This window comes from Danaus plexippus, chromosome 15 (genome assembly GCF_018135715.1).
Source record: "Danaus plexippus chromosome 15, MEX_DaPlex, whole genome shotgun sequence".
Taxonomy (NCBI): domain Eukaryota; kingdom Metazoa; phylum Arthropoda; class Insecta; order Lepidoptera; family Nymphalidae; genus Danaus; species Danaus plexippus.
Genome location: NC_083547.1, coordinates 4,875,847 through 4,903,187, shown reverse-complemented (window position 1 = coordinate 4,903,187; position 27,341 = coordinate 4,875,847). Strand labels below are relative to the sequence as shown.

General features: G+C 30.9%; 1 protein-coding gene across 1 annotated transcript in view; it reads left to right on the top strand.

The window, feature by feature from the left end:
- Nucleotides 1-2,866: 2,866 nt before the first annotated feature.
- The window catches only part of LOC116766166 (semaphorin-2A-like), a 38,791-nt gene continuing 14,316 nt past the window's right edge, over nt 2,867-27,341 (top strand). The window contains exon 1 of the mRNA XM_032655893.2: nt 2,867-3,454. Within this exon, the coding sequence (XP_032511784.2) occupies nt 3,319-3,454 (136 nt within the window). The 5' untranslated portion in view covers nt 2,867-3,318. The remainder of the gene's footprint in view (nt 3,455-27,341) is intronic.

Below are 27,341 nucleotides of genomic sequence, written 5' to 3'. Positions count from 1 at the left end.
TATGTATATATCATTATTTTATTAATTTTGGATAATGTATTACAGCTATTGTCTTGTACTGTTCAAAGGTTATTTATCGGTATCTGGTTTTTTTTACATACAATCCTATTATAACTGTTAAAGGAAGATCGCTGTCAGAGGCGTCGGAGGTGGTTAACCGTGCGGCCTCACGTCGGCTTCATCAATTACCCCTGTCTACCCTTCACGTAAACGTAACCGACCCGAGCGGAATGCCACTATATTTATATCCAGATTCTTTAAATATGACTTCATACAATGAGTATTATAACATTAGTAGATAAATATTGCAAAATGTTATTTATATATGGAAAATATTTAGCCATAATTCTGTATGCAACCATGATATAATATCATTTTATTTATATATGTAGGTACACTTTATATGACATAAGTACACCTTATTTCAGAAATAGAATAAAACAATTGAAATAAGATGCTTTCAAGTTAAAGGTTATAGATGCAAAAGCAATTCCATCTTAGATCGTTGTTAGCATAGCCATCCGTCCAATCATAGTAAAGTCCAATAAAGCCTCTGTCTCACAGCTACTCATTAAATTTACATAAGTACTTCTAGAATTCTAAATATATTAGAAATTTAAAATTTAGTTTCATTGCGTCTCATGTTTATAACTTCATTTCATAACACTCGATTGAAATTTTAGTGCACTGACTTTTTACAATTTCATTAAATGAATTAAGTCTACATTATTAAGGAATTAAAATAATAATGTATCTCATTGTAACTGCAGCCCGTGCCCCGTATTGAAACAATGCAGCTAATGTTCATTAACGTGAATTACAAAATGCATTAGAAGAGTGTTGCGGCTGATCATTGTTTGTATTTTAGCTAAATTACAGTTGAAACGGTGCTCCAGCAAACACCGAAAACGAATTGAATGTATTATAAGCGCCTACACAACTTTATACTCTGTTAATATGGCGCATTTTACGATCCTACGTGCGTGCTATTTTGTTTTATGTTGGTATTATTGTGCTGCTACCACTAAAACGAATATGGCTGCAACGTCGAAGGAAAATTACGGTGCAAGCTACGGATGGGTAATGTTTATGCTAAAGAATATAAAAGAAACACGCAACATTATTTCACGAGCTTTAATACCATTACGTAGAAATTATTGCATTCAAACATTTATGTCATTAGGAATAATAAAATTCCTAGATTTCAGTAAAGCTTTATTTGATTTCAAATATGTTTATTATTACTTTTCAATTCCATGAATGCTTAATATAAAAGCTTTGCAATGTTATAAAAGTAATATATTTAAGAAAATGTATCGGAGAAAATATATTTTTAAACTGAACTATATTGGGATTTTTTTTAATTTCGATTCAAGAGAATTTGCCCTGGAATTGTATAAATATTAATGCTTCGGTATTATCTGTGTTGAATCTTTAGACTAACAAGTTTTCCTCTTGAATATACACCAAAAACCTTCATCACTCCACTGTAAAAAAGCGTTTTCGAAATGAATGAATCCATATCGTATGTAAATCGCGTCGTCGAAAGTTTTTATTGAAAAACTTGAAGAACTGATGAAAATTTACCGCGACGGTAGATGTAGCACCTTCCATTTTATAAACGGGCCACGAAGTTTACAAAGTTTAAATGTATCAATTGAGTTCTTAAACAAATATATATATAGTATATACGTGTATCTTGTGAAATGATATAGAAAAATGACGTCATTTCCGTTTTTGAACTAAGGTGACCTGGTTAATATGGACTGATCATTAAATAATGCAAATGGAGGTCGTGTTATAATAGAGTTATTAAGTAAGTTAGTTAATGTAGGTCCAGAGGTCCGACGTAGACTCAGAGGATGAGTAATTGATAATGCTAACCCTACTCTGCTTAATCTTGTTTACAGTTTATTCAAATAACATTATTTATAACTTTACTGTTGTGGTAAAGTTAAAGAATTGTGGTTTTCAAGGTAGGTTTTATTTAAAAGTAATTTTATTCGTTCTAATAAAGATTGTCACCAACAATAATGTAAACTTATAAAAGCTTTGTTGAAATAACCTTTGATTTCAAGTTACATTGCATTTTATATATTTAAAAAGAAATATTAACAAATCTCTTCTGGTTTGTCTGTTATTCTTACTGTACTTTAATATTTAAGTGACATTGGTATTCCTAAAATAATACTAACTATTCTTTACCTCACTCAAAGTCATCTTAAGTATTAGGTATTTTTGAGAGTATGGTTGCTAGTCTTACGTTGGAAGAATATTTATCCTATAGCATAAAAATAACTTAATTTTATTGTAAGTATTTGAAGCATTAAGCGAGCCAATTAACAGAAATTATAAATAAATTAGGTGATACAATGTCACTTTATGTGGTTGTGACAATTTGTTTAGATACTCTGTGATTATTAAGGACTAACACATGTTTGACGTGAGTCATAATCTACGTAACTTATTAATAAACATATGTCATAGCGAAATAAACTGCCTGTTTCCTTTCGCGTGTTTAAAAACATAAAACTTTTTCGTGCGTATCCTAACGTAAAACATAAATTAGGTAAATTTACTACGCTTTATAAAGAGCATCCCCTTCATTACAATATGTTCGTAACGACAACGAGGGTCATTGCGGAGTCAAATCTCCCCCACATGAATTCCAAGATACCGAATCGGCAAAATTATCAAAAGTTTTTAACTTATAACTTTTCCTTAAACGAATACAGCAAACGGCAAGCTTCCTCATTCGTCGGAGCTTTGTAGTTTGAACGGCTTTTGGTTTTGCTTTCCTTGTCTAACGCTAAGGATACACGTTGTAGGACGACTGCGAGGTTCGGCAGAGCCGTTGTCTCGAGCAGACGGTGCACACTGTATATTGTATATAGTTTCGGTGCCAAAGCGGTCCCATGGCGCGCTCAGTGTTTCAGTTCTCGTCGTAGCGATGATGTTGACGCACGTCTCCACGCCCGGCGCCAAACGACACGTACCGACGATCGCGACATTACCACTCTCAGAACAAATAAATCACGTGCTCTGAACAAAACTGTCTCAGCGATTACAAGCTCATGTTAGATGTACTCCGATACCTTGTTGATTAATTGCCAAAAGTCCGTTCAACTTTGATGATTCCTACAGAAAGTTTATCTCGCCGGGAATAGTTTCAGATGCGTCATGTAAACAGTTTAACATTGTTGGAGATATCCGGAATTTTTTTGATGATTCGATTATAAAAAAACTAGATTATATGAACTTTTTATTACCAAGTGATTGCAGTGGTGGTGAATGTGCCGGTAGTTAGGAGGGTCAACAATGGGCGGTCAGGGGCAGTGGGCAGCGGGGCTGGTATGGGTTGTGTTGGCGTCGGCACTAGCTGACTCCTGGACAGCCTATCAAGAACAGCCTTGCTGTCGGCCTGTGACGCACCATCGTATCAGACATCACAGAGGTAAGACTTAAGAGTTACTGAATTATAACCCAATGGGAACTAATTGAAAGTTATAAACTTTTGAAACAGTATTTCCACGAGTTATAGATCTTGAAGATATCCATACATATATCGATATATAATAACTAGAATTTTTATTTTTTTTGTGTATAGATAAATACTTATGAATAATTCATTCTTGAATAAATATTAATATTTAGTGATTACCGATAAAATTTAATATAACTCCCAAAAAGTTACTAATTTTATAAAAGTATTTATTTTTCATATCTGCACCGAAAAAAGCCTAGAAATTGAGCAGACTTTATATATACATTGATTTATTTATAGAAATTGAACAATCTAAACTTGCGCAATGATTAGTAAACTATTTACCTTCAACGAGTACTAACGAGAATTTATTTAATCAATGATAAGTAAACAGTGATATAGAGCGTTATCACCTAGAGACCACACGAGGGAGGCGTTATCTAGCTTGAACCATTAACTAGTGAATCGTTGAACTTTATATTAAAATATCCTTCAATTTTATATACACATACTTTGTAGTGATTTCATTTTAATAGTCATCGTTGCAATTATGATAACGCACCTGTTTATATTGTCAAAGCTTTTCCGCTCGCCTCCAAAACCTCCTAGGACAGCACTAAGGATATGTATTAATAGTATTAAGATGAGATTAATTTATATTGTAATTGAAAATGTAACACACTTTGTCGATCCTAAGAAATCTTACGAACTCGGAACTGGCATATTTCCCGCAGTAAATAATGTATTTTAAATTAACTTATTTTGTAATAAGCTTAAAGGGTTCAAATTCGGCCTCAGTTCATGTCAACAGATTCTAATTTTTTAAATATTCATTCATAATTTATTATTATTTTTTTTTAAAAAAGAATGTAGTAAATTGTGAAATAAAAAGAATTTTATGGGTTTTACTAAAATCATATTATGTAGGAAAACAGTTCCACACGCAAACTTGCTCACATTATGTCTGCAGGAAGCCGCACGAACGAAATTAATATTAGGATATTCCACCAAACTTATTTTTGAGTTAAAACAAGCAAAACTTATTTATTAAATAATATACATGACCTAAATAAACGATTACTTTTTTAACTTATAAGATTTATATAAAAATATACATATTGAGATTTGAATGATTCTCAAAAAAAAATATTCATAAAACATGATATTCAGCTACGTGTATAATAAAGATCATAACATCTATACAACTTCGTACAGCTGTGACTAAAAAACTATACAGTGTTCTTAAATAAACCGAAGAGAGAAGAAAAAATCGCAAAACAACGAATCGTAAAAACATGATGTTATCACACGCAGACTTGTCTTGCTCTTATTTTGTTTGCTCTCCGCGGGAGGCCATCGCGTGTACATATACCAACATCTACTTACAATATCCACTTTGTTGGCTTAATTCACTAAATAATAAACTATTCTAAAGTACCATTTAAACCCTAATTAAAATATTATGAAATGTAATAAATTTTAATTGTAAATGTTTGTTTCAAATATTATATCCGACAAGGATAATTTTTTAGCATTAAATCTCAATTTAAAAAAGGGAGAGAGGAGAAAATAAGCCACAAAAATTAAAATTATATAAATTATTTATGCAAGTAACTTTTTGTAGTCACTTCTGTGAATTGATGAAACTAATTTTTTAAGAGACATTAATAGCATTTTTATGTCTGTGTAATATTTAATTTAAAGCGACGAATAGCCAGGCCGAATTCTTTTTGGACATCTATAGGCGAGACGGGGACAATTTGCCATCATTAACAAGTAACAAGCATTCTTCAGGCTGTAGCGTCAGCGTCGGCACAAAAAACTCACCATATTAAAATATCTCTCCTGGATTCATAAGCTTGATATCATATTTTATCTCCGCTCCAATTACTTTATTACCTTTGTTGGAAAATGATAAAATTGAAATTAAAAATCTTTGAAAAACTTATATTAAGATGAAAATTTTCGTTACAAGGTTCAAATGGATTATTTATTTTTTTCGAAAATATACACATCTGCTATACTGTTCTCATACAACAATACGTTTAGCGAGTTTTATTCAACATGAAGTATCTTTTATCTGTGTAACAATAAGGAATTCGTTAAGGATTCCGTTTGTAAGAAGTCACTGGGAGCAGAAGGTTTCAATGCCCGATCAGTTCCAGTTGTCAGTTGGGGGGAGGGTTGAAGGGGGGGATATCTCTGCAAACCGGATTCGTGCGCCGGCGCAGGTAATTGACTCAGAGCTTGCGTCGTCGCTTAAATTAAGCCATAAACGACCTAGTATAATCGAGCTATAAACGATGTTTCGTAGTTTTGTTATAATGTTATCGCTACCTAATAAGTAATGACATTTCTATTTAAAAAACCACGTGTTTATTTTTTTTATATTATCTAGTCGTTATGTAAATGATACCTGAATATGCATTAATAGTTTTTTTAGAAATTGTATCAAAGTTTATTTACAATCACCTTTTATAGGACTTTTTAATTTTTTATATATGGAGTATTTAATCAACAAAGTAGATATATACCTAGATATGAATCCATGTATGGTGACGCTCGAATGTAATCTAGTAATCTGTCTGAGGGGAGAACGCCATTGTCAGGGTCAGTAATTTTCGGAGATTAGAACACGTCGCCGTACTACATCGACTGGTGGCTTAATAATGACAGACAAACATTCAATGATACTGATCCATAGGATTAAACCATGTCTTTGTTTCAAACTATATATATATATATATATATATATATATATATATATATATATGTCTGGGGACACAATTATGAGTTAGTAGCTGGTATTTAGCTGAAAAACCGTTTAATGTTGGGTCCAAAATATATAACGTAAAGTTTCAGAAAGGAGTAAGACATACATCAAAGAATTTTGTCCATTATTTAACAAGCAATAAGATATTATAACAGTTTACCTCATACTCATACTTTATCCATTATTAATTAATCAAAATAAAATACAAACATTGTTTATTATTTATATAATTAGAAATGATTTGCATTTCATTTCCATTGAGATTATATGTTTTAATGGAATACTCTGCGGCTATAATGAACAGTAGGAACAATATCTTGGAGCGCAAGTCCAGAGGTAACAATAGTCTCATACGCATGATGTGTGGTTTCATATTACAAAGCTAAGGTGATTGTTCTGACAGCTCCCACCTCAATGGCCTTCGATCTTATCGCACCCTAAAACGAACCTATTTACAATGAACTGTTATTCGGTATTTGATACCGTTACACAGATTTAAACCCCGTGTACTTTGTGACCGTTATTTATTTCGATAACATAAATCAACTACTATTTGTCAAGATAAGCTTCATAAATGTATAAATATTGAAATAATTACCTTAACATTTTGCTCGAAGTTCAAAGTGAACTAACAAGACCATATATGGGCCAGGTTCGAAACCTGGCAAGTACCAATGTGATTTTTCATAGTCATATGTACTTTCTAACAGTATTTAGACGCCACTGACGGACGGTGAAGGAAAACATCGTGAGGAAACCTGAACTTATAATTTCAAATCATAAGTTTGAAATCGCCAACCCGTCTTGAGCAAGCGTGGCGATTAATGCTCAAACCTTCTCCATGCGAGAAGAGGCTTATGCTCAGTAGTGGGCTTCCGATAGGCTGATGATGATATGGGTCATATTTTAATGACATCGGTTTTAAGCTGAATGTAATGATAATTTGATTAGTACTATTTCATCTCATAATATTTTATTAAAGAATAGAAATATGCAAATAAATATAATTTTAAGTTTTCGTATGACGCCTTAGTTGTTTAGTATATTATATATTAATTACTGCAATTTTTTTCTGATATAACTCATTTAACCTTTTTACTATTATTCAACTAATGTTACATTTACTTTTCAACAACTGTGATCACGGGAAGTGGAGATGGAAGTGATGGAGGCGTCATTCTGTAATGCTTATTAAGATATTCATTAAAGTTCTAAATGGCACCTAATTCTAGTGTAATGTTTATGTGTAAATGATTACTTAAATATTTTTATAAATCATTGAGTTAAAAGAATTAAACGACTGTTTAATTAAACGACTTATTTTAATTAATTCCTCATATTGATATCTATTGCTATCTGTAAACGTTAAAGATCTTTCCGAATGCGTTTATTTAGAAACATTAATCACAACTATAATGTACAATTTAAGCCGCATACAAGTAACGGAAACAACAGAACAATTACAACTACAAATCACGTTTTAATCTTTGTATGATCTTTTCATTTACTCTTCTGTGCACCGTCATCATTTATCATACAGCTTTTATTGTTGCTTTCAAATTGTTCAGCATTTAAATATGAGCAGTTATAGAGTTTGGCGTTTTGAATGATGTTGATGAAATTGGAATCGTTCGGAGCCGTGCTGGGTTCATTTAAACGAGGTTTTATTGGTTGTGCTACACAGCTTGCTTGCGCTTAGGTTTGTGTAAATCGATCTGACAGACACCTCACGTTGACTGACGCGGCATTAACCCTTGTGAGAGATAAATCTCGGCACGACACGCTCTAATTTGAAACACGTGAGTGGAAATTAGATGAATGTGAATGTTTTCATTTTAGTCTTCATTATATTTAAGATTCATTCATTCGAACCGACACTATGACGTTACCGGAAATTGAATAGGGATAAGTAAACATTCAAATCAATGTTTTCTAATTGGAAATGTACCGTTTGATGTTGTGCACTCACCCGTTAACAGCTCACAATTCATTAGAAACATGTTAGTCATAACAATAAAATGAAAATTGTTTTGTTCATTGGCCCCGGTTTCCTATGAAGGAATTTCTGATTGTTGATTCTGTTTTACTTCTTATATATATATATATAGTTACAGTCACAGTCATTGTTGTCTCGTCTGCTGATAAGTCGAGCGACATGATATTCGTTCATGAATACGACCTGTTTCGATAAACTGTATATCATTTTATTAACAGCTGTTATCAGTTAATCTTTCCCAGGTTACACATCTATTGTGTTAGAACAAAGCAAAATAAATTTTAATGTAGTTTTATAAAGAAAACAAATGAGTTGCCACCGTTTAGTAGTTTTGGTATAAAGTCATAAGTTTAGCTTTATTTGCTTCAGAATATCAAAAATATACACATTGTATTATTTATAAAAATATATATATCAATTAATATTATTTAATGTGTACTGAAATCAGCTGTTGATTTGATACAAATTTTCCATTATTTTATGTCAATAGACTCGATAATCAGACCATCAGTAGGGGCAAACAAATACTCATTTTGATGCCTTATGTAGTATATATGACCTGAACATGTCGCAACAACGGAAGCGGCAATTATTTTAATTTTTTTTGCAATTCATACCTGCCGGCTAGTGTTTATTTCAACGCTTAGTTGAGTGGAATGATTGTGTAAAACTGTTGGAACTACTCCAGCGGGTTCGACGCAGACGATACGAATAATGTCCAATAACTTTTCGGCTTCAGAAAAAAGACATTTTCTTTTAATTATTCAGAATCCTCGATTACTCACAGTGCCATCTATTATAGAATAGTATAGAAAATGCGAAATATTACCTCATTTTCGCTGGACAAATGAGTATTCTAGTGCAGTTTCTTATTTAAAGTCTTTTAATATGTGCTATTATCATAAAATCGTAGATTATAATTAAGTTTCTGGTATGGGAAATTTAATAGTTATCCCTACTGGTACAAATATATATGTGCTTGGGGTTTGTAACCATTATACGAAGTCAAGTAGGTTCGAGGTTATTTTGTATTAGGTTTCCTCAAAGCACGATAACGGTAATCTAACGGAAGTGATAAACAGCGCCGGCGAGTGTCTCGCGAAGATATCTTGTCATTCGCTGTTACTAGCGAATCTATTATGTGAGAAATAACTTGTTCGCTTTCTCATGTTTTCATATCTTAGTGGATATTATACACCAAGCGCATGTATAAAACGTACGTGTTTATATTATGCTTCTCTAGATTGTTATATATACACAGATCCAAAACGGGAAAGCTTGGGATTTTATATGCTATAGAAACTATTCTGTCTTCACTAATGTGAATGTTGCCACATTAAGATCGTATTTCATTATTAATGGAATAAAATGTTATAATTTATTGAAACTTTAAATGAAAGTTTCCCTATCATTTTATGAACCCTAATAATATGGCTTAATAGAATACCAACAATAGTAAATTGCGTGTTGGCTCCGAGCTGGCATCGCTCCAGTCGTTTCAATTTTATCCCGCGGGACGCTGTTTGTAAACATCCCTAAATGATAAACGCATAATTTAACGCTCCAACGGAACACGAAAAATTGTGCATCCATTTATTTTCTCGATCATAGAAGCGAGAAGACGTTCATTCCGGTAATTTATGGGTTCACATGGAGTTCGATATTCCTATGAAAATGTATCCTAAATTTATGTTCATATAAAATTTATTGTGTGAAACGCCTTATTGGCGTTGCTCTAGAAGCTTTATTGAAATGTTTAAAGTAAGGAAACTGAGATTGGATGAAATTTATATGTATTTCGCTATAAGTTCCTTTTCGAATGTAAATATATTATAGCAGTACTTTTAGCACTTGGTATGTTTAAATTTATGATTTTTATTTCAGAAAATATTTTCTATTTTGAGTTTTGGAGTGATTTATATACAAATACAAAAAAATTAATATATACTTTTGGCTTTTATAAAAGTAGTGTAGCTTGTATTAATTGCTATAAATTTCAAAGCAAACCAGCCAAGGAAATATTTTTTGCATCTATTTCTCATGAAGCAACAATACCGCAGGCACAGATAGTATCGCAGCCTTCGTCGCCGTTGCACATAAATCTGGCTTTGATACATTTTGGTAGCCGGCCAAGTGTGGCGCATAGCACGCCAAAAATCTCTCGTCTCAAAATATAATTTTGGTTCATGCAATTTCTGTTCTTCCTTATTTAATTGCATCATTTCAGATTCTCATGAAAAGTACAATAAGTATGATAACAGCAATATAATACACAAACTTTATTTCATAAACCCATTTCTCGAAAGAAGTCGTTTAAGAAATCCTTTCATCGAAATCTGCAGTATCGGTTTATCTTATGCAATGCCATTGTCTCGTATTAGCAGAATTCATACAATGTGTGTTTTATTGATGACTGTGTGGCGTGAATGTTCATAATGAATGGGTACTGTAAGGTTAAGCCGGATGCCTTGTTATATACTGTGAGGCGATGAAAATCATCTATCTTGACAACGGAGCTTTTGTGGCAACACCTTTTGATGCGAATAATCTCTGAGCGTGATTTTTTTTTACTTCTTTATAATTTTACATCTAGGCGGGAAAAATAAACTTATGTAAAAAAATTCAATATTATTAATTTTATTAAGTAGATCTTTAGTGTCGTTGGGTTAATAATAGACAATAAGAAAATCATTGAGACTCCTACTAACAACGCCCGAAGATCCAAGTCTAAGTGCCTTGTACATGAAGTTACCAAACTCATAATTTATAAACAACCAAATTTTTTGAATGTTCACTACAAACAACGTTGACAAACGTAGAAAGTTTTGAAAAAAAAAATTAGTTCAATAGTGATTGACACTTAAATAATTAACATATGATCATCTATTGATATATTGACGTTACGATGTTAATGTACCTCTCCTGCTGTATAAGGTCCAGCGCTTTTATTAATACATCAAAAAAAAATATATACGGATTTTTATTAAAAAATAAAGTTGTTTAAATCATATTTCATTTAACAAAGTATTAAAAGAATAATTATTTTCCTGAAATCGTTTTAATTCATCTGAACCAATTTGTGCTCAAGAATTTATTTATTCATATAAAAGTTCCGCTGACAATGTATGTTATTGAATAGAGAATAAAAATTGTAAAGTATGACTTAAAATTTGTTATTTACTTTGATGCTCCTTGTAATATAATTAAAATAATTATTCTTGTTTTTACCTAAAAATTATCCTAGAAATTTAAACAATATTCTTAGAGTAAAATACACTGAAAATATTATATATATTTAACGTTTAACCTAAATGAAATATAATACGAAAATACAAAATAAACCGGAACTCTTCGATAGTGGTTCGTATGGTTATTTTAATCGTTCTAATTTATTCATAAATTTTTGTCAAATTTTACATATTTAACTTAAAATATATGGAGCCTAGTGAAAATAAAAAAAAAAAAACATTGTACCACATTTGTTCAATTCAACTTAATTATAATATTATAAAACGATAGTGTGAAATGAATAAAGATATTTACATCTCATGATTATGTTAAATTAGTATTATGTATTGCCAATAATAACATATCGAAAAGTTACTCTGCCGCATCATCTGTGAACTCAAATATAAATATTAACGTTATACGCACTCGGATAAATTTACGTACTAGAACTCGGTATCAGATCTAGATTTAAAAAAATAAAATTTAAAATATATATTTTTAATTAAAGCTAAAAAAAAGCTAGACCTAATTATAAAATTTACTCAGCACCGTTCCGAATAATTAAATAAAAATTCTGTAAAATTATTAGCGAAGATATAAAAAACACGCTCGCGTAACCGAGATTGAAAAAACTTTCAAGGGTTAAAAGTCGACAATTAGGAAGTTTCATTACCCTGGGTGATAAGTTTGTTAATACTCTTTATTTACAAGTCGGTGAATCGAGCTCATTAATCAGATGTGAACTTCCGTCCTCGAGCGGTAGCCGGAACCCGCCGGAAAAACAGTTTATTTTGATTGTTTTTGATATAATAAACAAAGAAAATAAGATAACGTCGCGTCATTAATCAAGAACATTTGTTAATCTTGATGATATTTTATGTTTTTAATAGTATTTTGTAATTTCTTTTCTTTGGTTCTAAGTATTTTTTTAATATATGAATAGAACTAAGTCTCAGATTTAGCTGACAGCTTATAAAAAGGCAATCAATGTTTTGAAGCTCAGTTCACGCTTCGTAGCGGCTACAAAATTAATATGTCACGAACTGTTTCACGCTATGATATTGATATTGAAAAATGAGCAGCTTGATATTCGATATGAAGAGTAGATTTTGAATAATTGTATTGCTTGAGTATCATATAACTGGCTGGTTTTAGCTATCTGTTAGAAGTCATAACGAAATTTAGTGTACATGACATTATGTAGCTTCGCAAAGTAAGAACATTGATTTACTTGTTCTATCACATACATCATAAATTTAACGCTCAGCGATTGGTAGGTTACATTGAACTCGATTTAAGACATTTGGCGTGCCGTCCAACGTATAGGATATTACTAGCTGGTTGCGATGCGGCAACTTGTATTCATAGCCATCGTCACTGTCGGCCCGTCGAACACCGTTTCACAGGAATTGATCTGTAAAATTGATTTTCATTCGCTACTGTCGAACAAAGGACGGTTCTACAAACTTCAAGCAAACACCTCAATACTTAAAACCTTTCCGATTGTGTGGCTCGATAAATTAGGTGACTGTCGCAAAACTTTATGCATTTAGTCCAGCAATCATCTTATTTAGCGTTGAATTAAACTTACATCCATCAGAAGTTTTTCAATTGTTTAATGTTGTATTCGATTTATGGAAGCACCTTCAAGGATAGCTCTTTCTGTATTAACGCAGGCTTATAAGTAGGACAGTATTCAAATTTATACAAATATTGTTTTCAATGTGTATTTGGTAGTGTATAAAATGAGGGAAAATGGTCATGGAAAAGTGGAATGTGGAATAGAGTGCGACGCAATTTAAGAACAATGAGCCTGGAAATTGCTTTTCAACCAATATACCGCGACCGTTTCTCCGAGTCCGGATCCAAACTTGATTTAGAAAAGTCACCAATATCTTATATATTCTATACATAAAATATAAACATATATATTATTTCCACATAAATATACATTGTATGATGTATATAGCTGGGACATTAATAATTACGAGGCACAAATCCATCTCCGTTACGATAGCTACTGGCAACATTGATTACAAATAAAATCTATTTGATAGTTTTCTATCACTATCTGATGTTATTTTAAACTTCTAAAAGGAATGTGATTACATTTAAAGTTTTAATTATCCCTGTAATAATAGTGATTCAGTTCTTAATTGTGTAAATTATTGATTCTGTAGAATCATTTCCACTTAGCAGAATTGCATGTGCGGTTAAAAATTCAAGTAATCAAACCCAGCTGAATATTACCTAATAATTGGTTAATGGAAGTGCAGCATAAAAAAACATGCTTACTCAGTTAGATTACATTTTAATATGCGGTATATATTATATTTATTTCATAGAAAATATAATCGGATTTGCACTGCAGATATAAATTATAATATCAATAAATGCAATGTACTTTGTTTCATTAGAATGGAGAATTATGTTTCATTTAGTTAATATATGTATTAAATATTAGGTGATTTTAATTACATAGAACATTTAAGTAGTAAATTTTTTATATAAATCTTAAGTTTCGACATGGATTACAGCTATACTAATTTTAGCTTTCTTGTAATTTTTTTTGCTTCGATAGCTCATGAACGCCTCAGCAATTGTTAAATAATAACAAACGTAAGCAAAGCCGCAAACAAAAACAGTTTTGTTTAAGATGGATTTTTTTTCGCTATTTTATGATTTTTCTAATCACTTTGTGTAATTTTATATTCCATTTTAAGTTAATAAACGAAATACAACTCGTGCAAATAATTTTTTTTCAAAATAAATAACGAATGTCATATTGAGAAAGATTTTTAAATTCAAAGAAATATCTCGCGATCGTAGGAACGCGTAAGAGCCATAATGAAAAATGTGATAATACATACATATATATTAATATAAACCATTTAAAATTTTATATTAGATATCTGGAGTGCAGTAATGTGACACTAGATCACGCTGTCACAAAAAAATGATTAATAGGTAAAGCGCTAAATTGTTACAAGCAAAATAGTTTTAGCTGAGAATTTAATGCACTTCTCACAATCGTATAAAGCTTCAAGTATTTCTAAATGTGTCTTATTAATAATATAAAGTAAAGAAAAATATAATAATAAATAAATTTATTTCAAATGTAGGTTATATCAAATTAACTTTCTCTATGATACTATATTTAATATTTTATAGATTTAATAGACTTTACTGCTGCATGATTAATGTATAATCTTATATTTGCCTTGTGTCTTTTGAGTAAAATATTGTCCGTTAATGGATAAGAAACGTCGTACAATGTTATATATAAATAAAAGTTCTCCTCTCGTTATTGCCTAATTACGTAAGAAACCCACACATGCCTATGTGTGTGTTTACATACATAAATGTATTTGTAATGTACATTATTTTAGTGGTATGTGTGTAATGAAATCATTGTATCAAATAAATTAAGTTCAACCGTTATCTATCTTATATTTCTAGTGTAACGGCATTATAACGTGTTTGTTTGTAGAAACCGCAAAAGTAATCGTATTCGTAAGGGATGCCATCGTAAATCTGCTCCGAACGGAACGGGTTACAGCGCTGCCACCATAAATTGACCATCTATACTTTACGATTCGCTTCAAAGGAAACACATACTAGCGCTCCGACTGTACGTACACACACATGTATACAAACTTAGTTTCTCGAATATTTATTCAGTCAGGAATTTCGACATTTTGTAGGAACCGAGAAACAAGCTAAGACATTGATCGACGCCTTTTCCAACTGCATAACTTATGCTCTGAGTTCCGAACTTTTTTATATATATTTTTGTACCAAATATATATTGTTATAATTAAATAACGTGTTGTATATTTCAGTGTGATAGAATTAAATAAGACAGTGTTTATTATACGGACCGCTATAATAAAATATCGTAACCAGAGTAACAATTAAATATATTATTGTGTTCCAAATGTTCTGCTTTAGTTATTACTGTAATTTGTAGAATGCCGCGGCGCGGCGCCTGCGTTGAATTCCGCTAATTAAAACATAGCAAGAGTTACATTCGCTTCGCGGCAATAAATGTCCCACTACTCGACTTTAAGATGACTCCGTTTCATTAATAATGCATTATTAATTAAACCGTTTAGTACTCATAACGCAAAATGGTTATTTCACCCAATTAAATGTAGGCTACGATTAAATGTAATTTATCATTAAATTTTAAATTTCGAACAAGGTAAAGAAATATCCAATAGAGTTGAATGAAAGGTGAACCCCAGGCAGGTAGAAATAATTTCCTTGGGACTAAATCAATCACAGTAAGATGCGTCTTGAAGGCTCATTGAAATGCAGGGGATCCATTTATTACTTCGCATTCAATTTACGAACCCTCTGTTTTCTTCCAATGAATTGCTAATGAAAAGGCCTATGCAGCTTATTTCAATTGTCTTTTGAGATGAATTTTAATAAATATTAAATCATAATTATAAGAAATATATATATATTTGTAACAAAAAAAGTATTAAATAACGTATGAAGATAGACTTGCTTTTAACATGATATGTCGATAGATGTTATATTCCGTCTATAATTGTCAATGTTATTATTATAAAAACTCATAATATTGGCTTCGTTATAACTATTATATTGTAAACATCTCGTGTGTCTCGTAATGAATACCTTTAGGGAGTAGATCCCACAGTACATATTTGTCGTCCCAAGCTCTAATTTTAAGCTTGAGCTTGAGTATGAAGCATGTAAAAACTAAAAATCTGGAAATATTTCTTAAACAATAGAAATCACAGCGGGTTTTAGTTTCATATATTTTGGTTGGCGGAGCTTACAAGTTTTGGCACTATGAACAAAATATATTTAACATTTCCAGTGATACGCGGAGCTCTTCTTGTTTATTTATTTAGAAGGATTAAACATGCAAGGTCTGAATGGTAGAGAATGTATGGCCTCGCTAGTTCTACTTAAACTTTTGCTAAACGGCCATACCCATTGAAAGCCTTCAAACTTACACAGAATTTGGAGTTTTGCACTGACTTTTATTTTATGCTCTGGATTCCCGTTTATATTATTTTTATGACTTTTCTACTTAATATTCATTTTTGTCATTTTTTTATATTAAAGAATCGTAGAATAAATTCTAGAAAATCGTAGAATAAAATCTTTTACATATAGGAATTATTGAGACCTTAATACCAGCTATGCTAATGCACTTGAAAAATACAAATATATGTTAGTTTTTAAACACAAAAACTGTCAAAAATCATTTAAAATTATAGACGATGCTTGATTAAATTTACTGGAATGATTCCGGCTTCCTAAATCCAACAGTTCATTCCCGTTGAGAACTTCCAACATATAAATTTCACGTCCTTCATGCACTTGAATGGTGCATTCGATATATTGTATACACTCGGAAATGTTTCCTTTAAATAATAAAATATATTGGGTACATTATATATCCAGAATCTATACAGTTGGCAAACAAATATTTCAAGCTAAAAATTTACAAATGAATAGATTCAACGTTATTATGCTCAGTATTATGTCCGATACGAAAATTCTGTATCGGCAAAGATTGCTGTTCCCGGAGATGTTTTTTTCTTTAAATAAATAACTACAAAGCTATGATGATTTGCTTATAAAAAAACTCCGATAAAAAATATTTAAAAGCTTTCCGTTTTGTTTGTTTGCTTCCTAATCGAATGTTTGCCAGCTGATGTCGGATTGAGAAAATATATAAGATTACAATGAATAACAAATGTTCATTTGTTGTCGGCTCAGATAGCGTTTTACAGTTAATGCGTTTTATTTTCTCCTCTATATTTACTTACGACGGGGATTATTTGAAATCATAATATTATTTGTGTTAATTCATTTCTATAAATTATTGCTTTACAAACGTATTTAGTTCTGTTTAAAATTAAAATGTAAGTTAAATAAGACTATTGCAACTTTGATACTTATTGATGGAAGAGTTGAAAGCCTCTTTTTATGTGAAAGGTGGCAAACGAGCAGACGGACTATTTGATGGGCAGTAGTGACCGGTCGCCTTGGACATCCGCAATATAGATGTTGCGGATGCTTTGCCAACCTTGATTGTTAAGGAAAAGGGAGGGGTGGGAATAAGGAAATGGCAGGAAAGGGTGGGAACAGGGAAAGGGCAACCGACTCTCTTACTCATGCAGCCACTGAAGGCTACTTCACGCCGATCTTCTGTGAGAGGGTGGTACTTCCCCGATCGAGCAGGTCCATGTTCGAGCTGTAGTAACTTGACCACAGCTAGGCTCTACTAGCTTTAAAATTTATTACACGTTAACACACAAGTTTATATATAGTAAGACTGTCCTATATTAAAGGGTATCTGGTTTGATTAGCCCGTCAATTGACCTTACAGACGGGTAATTTAAAGGCCTTACTCTCCTATTAGTCTATGACGTTCATCCAACAATATAATAGTACATTTATTAACGTTACTTGAAAGAAATGTTATGGAATGTGATGCTTAAGTGTGAATACCAATTTTAATAAAAAAAATTAATAGCCAAAACCTTATCTTAAAGATTTTCCTAATATCAAAGACTTCTAAGAGTCTAATTATTCGATTCTTTTTGTACAAATAATATTAATTTATTCAACAAAGATTTCTAGCTACGTGTCTCGATTGTGTAAATATTGTAAATGATGAATATTGCGTAGCAGAAAATCGCCATGAAAGAGCATTTATTAAATGAAAGAAACATAAAACAAAAAGAAAATAAAATCGAGTTTAGTATTATTTTATGCTATGGAATCATTATAAAATTTGGCGTGGAATATAGGTTTGAATTGTTCCAATAAAGAAATATTTCCTTCTATTTATTCACCATTATTTCTTGTTTATATTGCAATTCGCTTAAAGTTCTGTTCCTTTCACTATTTATTTTCGACTCTTTTACTTTAAATACTGCTCTTAGTAATTTTATCGCCATATAAATGGCCCGACTTGGACCAACGTCTTTGTAGCGTCTTCAAATTCATTTTCTCTTTTAAATTATTATGAACTTCAATACGTTTAGAAACAGAACGGTATATATTTTATTAAATTATAGAACTTAAGTTGTAAAAAGATAGTTTTCAAATTTCGAATAAAAATGTTTGATATGTGTGAAGATATGATTATAGTTATTTTATTCTATTTGATACTAGTGGCTTCTTAAAATGTATATTGAATAATATAATTAAAAATTATATTTTGTCGTTATTGCAAAATTCAATAAAGCACTATTGTCGAAATTTTTCTTTAATTGGGAATCGTTACCATCTGCATAAGCAATTGAGAATGGTAGTAATCACTTTAGAAATCCGTACATACGATTACGACGTGAAGTTTGAAGAGGCGTAATTAAAAGTTAAAATTTCTATTATAGCTAAGTGCGGGAATGTGAACCGTGCCAAGTGTCGGATTTCGGACGTGCCTTGAGTCCGCAATACCGTGACTGTAGAACGTCTCTCGTTTCCACACAAGCTACGGATTTGCCTAGTTTTTGTGCTCTTCTCAATATTTATCTTCCTAAGTTAAGTACCTCGTAATATTTGTACATGCAACCGCAGCACTTTAAATCTTAATTAAGATTACATTATTAACTTTTTACATGCCTCCATATTAAGTACGAATATTTTATAAGTATGTATAATTTTCTTTGAGCAATGTCATTTATGAATGTTGAAAGTTATTATATACATAATTAATGTGGTCTGATATAAATGTAAATTGAAATTTTTAGTATCTGAACTATACAAAGGCTAAATTGAAACCCAGAGAGTGTCTATGTGAATTAGATTGTCCCCGCCTGCGGCTTTAACCTTTGTTATCACATTAAATAATAATAGCATTTTTACATTATCTCTCTTCAAATTATACTCAAAGACAGAATTTTTGCTTTGAAAATAAAAAGCGTGTACGAGATATAAAAATGCAAAAATCTTAGGCAATGTTAAAAATGTTGCTTTAGTTATGAGAGAAATATACGGTTTCTATATTAAAATATTTTTTAAAGAAATAGAACTGCGTAATATAGTTCTAATTTAAAAACAAGGCTTGTATCTCATTCAATCTGCATTTGTAAAACGAGTAGAGAAGAATTATTTAAAATACTTTAACTGGAAGTCCTTCGTCTTGTTATTTGAACTTATTAAATGCAAAATATGTGTATTTTATGTAAATAAATACATGTTCTTTAATTTTTTGATGAAAATATATGTAGGCATTATGGTATATAAGTTCTTTTATGTATGATGTAAATAGAACAGGATGTAGTCAATATTATAAGGTAACCAGCGATTAATACCATTATCCCTGGAGTGGAAATGCATCGTTAGGTATCTTGTCGTCCTAAAACCAGAGAAAGGGCTATAAGTAGAAACATTAAACAAAATAATTTATCAAGATACATATATATATATGCAGTAAATTTTATGTTTAATGATATTATTATCATTGGACCGGCAAAAATAGGTCCAATGATTGTAGATAAGATCCCCTAAGACTTTCATCGACTACTTTAATTAAAATAAGAGCCTTAAAAGCTACTACTATTTACGTGACGAAACTTTATTTAGATTGTTAATCAGCATGAAGACTGAAACGTATCAGGGTTCTGCTCATTAAGAGGAATGATATTGTTGTGGTACCGTATTTTATAAATTGTGTAGCTTGCGAAAATAACGGTCCAAAAACTAAAAGTTCTTGTAGAGAATGTGAGATAGTCATATCATAATTCTGAGAAAGCACGGTAAACTTGTTATCACACGTTAATAGGAATTTTGCATATGATGAATGCTGAATCTGTGTGTTTAAAGGACAAAGACAGGTAATTCATTGCTAGCGCATTGCTGCAAGAATGTATTCATGACTAATATGAGAATTCTTCACTGTCACGAACAAGGAAACTGTTACTTAAACATAACTAATAGTTAGAACCTAGCTCTCTGAACTCTGAAGCCTCCATGTTATATTAATGTTATAATTTATGTATATAATTAACAAATTAAAGGCTTTTGTGGAGACTATCAATGACTATTTGGAAAACTAATTGTCGACGCTCAAGAGCAAATCGTTGTCACCAGGGACAAGTGACATTAACACTATGGGGTTGTTTCTCTAAATAAATATAAGTTGCTGATTCGAGTTGGAATTTGCAAGTCTGCCAAGAATATTTGTACCAAATCGTTTTCCTATAATTGGAGTACATGTGAATTTTGTATTCAGTAGCGCGTCTACAGCGGATGGAATTTCGCCATTTCGCGGGAACCCTGTCCTCTATCATGCGTGCTTATTGAAGTCATTTATGTAACTCCGCCTCGGTGAAAGCATATCTTATGAATTCATTGTTCTTGGGGGCTTTACTTATTAAGGAGGAAGATATTATATTGAAACGAATTAAGTTACGAAGCATTCGTGAAATATTAAATAATTTCTTTAAAACTATGGGAATGTTTGGGATCGTGTTCGTTAAATTCAGAAGAGGCGTTCACTTTTGCGTAACTTCATAAATTATTAAGCCGACCCTCAAGAGAATTTGTCAGTCGCCGTCTTTTATAGACAGGTCCGCCTATAAAACAAATTGATCCACTGTGGCCAGTCGAGCTTTATCGGTATTTTTGAAAGAATAAAAAAGCTTAAAAATGTTAATAGCCTATTAAATTTAAACATAAAAATCTTTCAAAATATATTGCTGTAATTTACTCTAAATAATGTTAATTGAAAATATTTTTTTTTATATTTGTATATAAAAAGGTAATTACATAGACACATTTATTTACCTTTAAAATCTATATAAGCACATCTAGCGAAGTTTTGTGCAAATAATTACTTTTCTCATTATTTTAAAAGTAAGACAAGACATCTACAAAAATAATATAGAGATTTTGTGAAATCTTTATCAGGTCAAGAGGCATGAATTAAACGTAAAAAGACTAATGTATATACATTTAACTTAAATTAGACTGTGTATGAATTTATCAAAAAAAACATATTCCCAATATTTTTTTCCACTAAATAAATGTAAATTAAATTATTGTATATTATTATTTTTTTATACTCTAACTTGATAAATGATAATTTTTTAAAGAACTTAAAAAAAAAATCCAAATTAGATATGAAAATCTAATCACAATCATAATAATTTCATAAGAAAACATTTTTTTAGTCTAAAATGAAAGGGAGAAGTTGAATTAAAGATTGCATTCAGAGTATTTTGTTCTGGCTGATGGAATAAGCTATGATCGTAGGTCAGCAGACCTCATTCTGTAAATATCCTACCATTACATCCTCGTGATCGAAGTCACACATTTAGAAGGCTAGTAAATTTATAAACATAGGTGTTTTCCGCTTCAAAAAATTTATTGATAAAAACTTTATGAACGTTTTCCATTGCTTTTTAAACATTCAGCCGAAATAAAAATATATGAAAAAAGAATAGCGTCCTTGCATAGTGAAATAAAAAAAAAACAAATAATAAAATATTGATTTGATGAGTACGAGAGGAAGTTAACAGAAAAAAAAATACAACTGTCCCCTACGGTACAATAAAACATTATTTAGTTTTTGATTATTAGTTTCATGGATACATAATTTTTAATATGATTTCTGTCATTTATATCTTTGATTTATAAGGACTTATATTTTCAATGTAAAATTAGATACTAGAATAAAAAAAAAAATGTTTTATAATCCGCTCCGTTGATTCAACAATTGTAGTGTCAGATTTTATCCAAATCCCTTCCACAGTTTCTGATTCTATCGCAAACATACATAATACAGAGAGAAAGACAAATGAGGCATTTCAGTTCCTTATCTGCGCTCGCTTTTTTTATGTCACTGTACAGAATTTATTCCGTTACAGTTTTGTTATGAGCATAAAAAAAATCCTGAAAGCTTGAAATAAAAAAAAAAAGAAACTAAATAAAAATTTTAACAATTCCTAGTAAAGACAAAATAATGTTATGGTTCATTCAAAAATTAATTCCTTGTATCTGTTCTGACATTTATTATCTGTGACAATATCGAATACGCAAATCGTTCTTGACCGGGTTTCAATTGCATGGTATTAAATGCCGTGTATATTGAACGGACATATTAACGGACTGTATAACACGACACCCACTTTAATAAACAAGTGCAGTAGCAGTATCTATAAGACGTTGACATTACCATATTACATATTACTTAAGTTACTGATAGCTGCAATTAATGTTCTCCATTTTGATTAGTGTGATTGCAACGTTTTGAAGTGTGCTAGTCCTCACTAGGCTGTGATGCACATAAATCCATTTAACATTACAATAAGTGTATGAATTAGGCAATAAAATCAAAAGCGCACTTATTTTTTGCTTGATTCAATTGAATATATATATATTATATCCGAACAAGGATGATTTAAAATATTTTACGAAGTACGAAAATGAATAGATAACTTCAACAGTAAAAGCGATAGTACATATATAACTATCACCGGCTGAACTCAACGATACCATTTATCTATTGATTTCAAATTGTCGTTGACACATCCATTAAAAAGTTGTGTATTTATAATTTAGGCGTATTCGTTGTACTGAGTGGTAGTAACATTTATTTAAAACTATTGTCTAAATATCCATTGTACTGTAGCAGTTTATTCCTATTTACATGCAATAGTCCTTGTGATCTACTATGGCAATTATTGGACTTCGTCTCTCTATTAAATATTTATTTGCCCTAATTACTATTTATAGTTTGCCATCACCAGGGATATTTAAACTTGATTTAATGAAAACTTTTTTTTTATTATAAGCCAGGCTATTATACATGTATTATATCTAGCAACTTTTTAATTATCCTCTTTATTTTATTTGTATTGACTTTTTTTTTAATTATTTAGGATTATACTTATTATATTATCAGAAATGTTATTTTAAAATTTAATTAATATTTAACAGGTTTTAAGTGATTAATTAATATACATATATGTATTATTCGTGAGATAACAGACTTAAGACCGTGATGGAAATGTTACTATAGCCTGTAGGTAAGGCTCCGTGTTATTTAAGGAAGGTTGACACCGCTTGGGGGTATCTGCATCACGCTTGGCTGGTTGCGAAGCGCTATGCACACTATTTTACCAAGTTTACAGTCAACTAGAAATGATCTTAGTACCAATGATATTAGATTTTCGTCAAAATATGTCCATTTCAATGAAATTACTCTTTAAGTAACCTTTAACGTATAAAAATTTAACGAAATTATATTTATAATGAAAAGTAACTTTAAATATTTAAGTGAGTATAAAAATATTCGTGGCTAACAAAAAAGTTTTTAAGCTCTTGAATTAAGTAAGTTACAATATTGAAGCAGATAAATGAATCCATTATTTTTGTTAACCTGAATGCGGCAGACTTCATAAGCTTTGACTCTTTTGGAGGCAAACCAAATATTTAATTTCTTTATTTACAAAGGCAAATTCTCACGGCATGTATATGGAGTTCAATAACCTTTGCTCACTATTTTTGACTTACGGCCATTTTATACAACATTCTGAAAACGTTACAAATTTAAATTGTTCAAAAAACAATTTTAATATTATTAAAACCATTCGGAATACTAAAGTTATTTAATATATATTTTAAAGAGAAATCTAAATATGAAATCATAGGTTCATTTGTAATACTTAAACTGGGATTCAAAATGTATTATTTAAAAAGGGGTTATTAACTGAGGAGCGGGATCCTGGATTATTTGAATTAAAGTTGCCATGTTTTATCTTATAATACCCGCTTGGAGTTTGTGCTTTAGTGAATTACGGAAGGGTACGCATTTATGGCAACTTAAAAGAAGCTGTGTAATAATTTAAAGTTTGATAGACATTTTCTTTAGCTTTTTCTAAACACATACATTATACATTTATTTACATATTTCTATATATATTGGTATTTATGTTATATCCCAGCGTCATTTATTGTTTGTTTCGGCTGTTCTCTTTGCTTTAACACTAAAAAAATGCATCGCATCTCAGGCTGACAGGAAGCCAAAAGCTCATTTCACGGCAGCCACACTCATATTTTACACTCTCCAAAATACTCTTACAGCCACTTTATTCGGCGTTAGCGTAAATATTCTTTATTGCGAGGTGGTTGAGCACAATTTACCAGCACGAAATATTATACTAAAACTAGTTTCGTTATATATGCATGCATGTAATCTAGAACAAAGAATGGGGGTCGTTATTTCGTATTATGAAAGTTACACTTTTCTGTCCCATTTATATAGTGCTGCTTGAGAATGTTTTGTGCTTTGTCTCATTTAAAACTTTAGAAAAAAGATCAGTGTGGGAATAAGAGGTATTTTACATACCCATCTTACGTATCTTATTGGGATGAAAGAAAAAAAAAACGTATTTTATCCAACCAATGAAGGACATAAAATGAATGAAAAGTTCTTCGTCAGAAGTAAACCTTCCCGACCTTTAAGAGCCCAATAAAATTGCCAAATTTACGTTATCGGATGTACGAACAGAAATAAAGAGTTTATTTTATTTTGAATATTTTATTAATTTATAAACAAATATTAGATACTTTTTTGTAATGAGTTTTTTTCTTTAAAGAAAGAAATTGTTTTGTCTGTGTATTAGTTTAATAACGTTATGTACATGTCCTTATTTTTAACTTCTATACATGCATATATTTCTTTCAGGGTTGCGTATCTCATGCATAACCAATATGGGAATTGTGATGTCAGATGTATTATGAATTCCTTTATTTTTACATAAACAATGCAGTTTATAAGTGTAAATGTATCTTTTATAGAATTTTTGTTTATAAAGTATAAATAAACGATGTCCTGTTTGCTTTATTACAAAAGTCAAATGAAAAGTTTGCGTCGATTTCGGGAAACTTTGAATTCTATTATCCTTTGACGTCAAATCTTTGTCTTTAGAGTTATTTTGTATTAAGTGATAAATTTCTTGCTTTATTAGTTTACTTTGTGGAAATTTCTATAAATAAAATAGTTAAATTAAATAACGAGTCAGGTTACAGTTAAGTAAACTTTTCGGTCTGAAATTAAACCCGGTAATAATTTTTTTTTAATATACATATAAAAATTACTTTCTGTAGACAAAATCTTGGGTAACAGTAAATCTTTTTAATAGTGTGACTGATAAGAGAATGTCTGAAGGTACATTACAAATATTAGAAAAAAGTTATCAGACGTTCAAATTAGGATATGCTGTGCTAAAGTCTCTGCCCCGTTAAAGAAAAGATAATCGTATAAAAATCTCCAAGTAGTTTTTACTTTTACTTATATGTGGTATCAACGCTAATTTTTAATTATAAAAGTTAAATTAGGAGATGATTAATGTAAATTTAAAGAAATGTTTTTAAATTTTGGAGTAAATTAGTATGCGTATTAACTAAATATGTAAAATATTAAAAATTTTATAAATATTCTCGATATAATGTGTAAGAAAATTAAATATTGATAATATTTTGATTTTAGGCTACATATAGTATCAAAACAGTTGATATAAATGAAGCGTACTTAAGAATATTCTTGTATATACAATGTTGCATTTAAAATTAAACCATAAGCAAAGAGAAATTCAAACAAGCGTAGAAGACAATGTAAGTAAATTGTGCAAGTATTTGGCAAGCGTTTAGTTAGTCTTGTTTACGATATAGTTAAGAGAGTTCAATTATGATAGACATTTAAATGTGATCATGAGCGAGAACGTTGCCAAGTGGAGTGGAGTGGAGGTCCGAAATCCGTACCTCAGTTGTGCGGGTCCACTACTGACCTACATCCGCCTTGGCACCGTTCACAATCGCCGCTTCAACTTAATTGTTCCGACACTCGGGACGCTCCTAACGACTGCGAATATCGGCCGATTTAAGTCCAAGCCGTACCGACAGTGACTGCTCTCAAGTGTCTCTCTGTTATCCGCACCGATGTCAAAGCTTTTAACCCATACATATCAAAATAGTTGGAACATGACTCGTCAAATTTTAAAGAATAACATCAATATTCTTCAAATGTTGAATTCAAAAGTACTACATATTGTCTGATTGCTGTGTTACGGACATGTATAATGAAAGAGGGGGATTACAATTTGCCTTTGTGACGACGTCGTCCAATTACATTAATCTGGCGTACTCGTGCCGTGGCGTCGCCGCAAGCAAGTTGATTAAAAATTCTATTAGTTAAAATGCAGAGACATCTTCGTAATAGATAAAGCTTAGGTAGCTTAAATTGAAGCTTATTTGATATGATTTATTTCCTGATAAGTACTACTCCAATGTTTAAGATATGAAGATTCTCTATGATTATATATTTTTTAACGGAATCAAAGTGTTCTTGTTGTAGTCTAATTTATAATTCAGTTTTAGGTTTCTAAGTAATAAAGATATCAGTTAAATCCAAACATAAAAAGTTTAGTTATACTTATTAATTTAATGTTTTCGTTATTATGCTTCAACACTTTAATACTATCTTTTCCAAATAAATAATTATAATTATACAAAGGATTGGATGTGTCTGCAAGAATTTTATGGCAGCTAAAAATAAAGATGCGTGTACAAAACGAATAGTTAAAACGACAATGTCTGGTTACAATAAATCAACTTGAAAGCTGTAAAAAGGAGAGTTCCGCTGCGCAATTCTATCTATAGAGCTTGGCTACTCTAGTAGATTTACGGGAAGACACTACCGTATCTCCTGACCTATCTGCGGTAAAGCGAAATCCACTAGAATACCTCTCAAAATATTTTGCACTAAGCGACTTTTAAACCGTTTGTTTGTTTGCACTTGTAAGATTACAAATAAGACGTTATAAATAAGTTTCATAAGAATTTTTATTGTATAAATGACC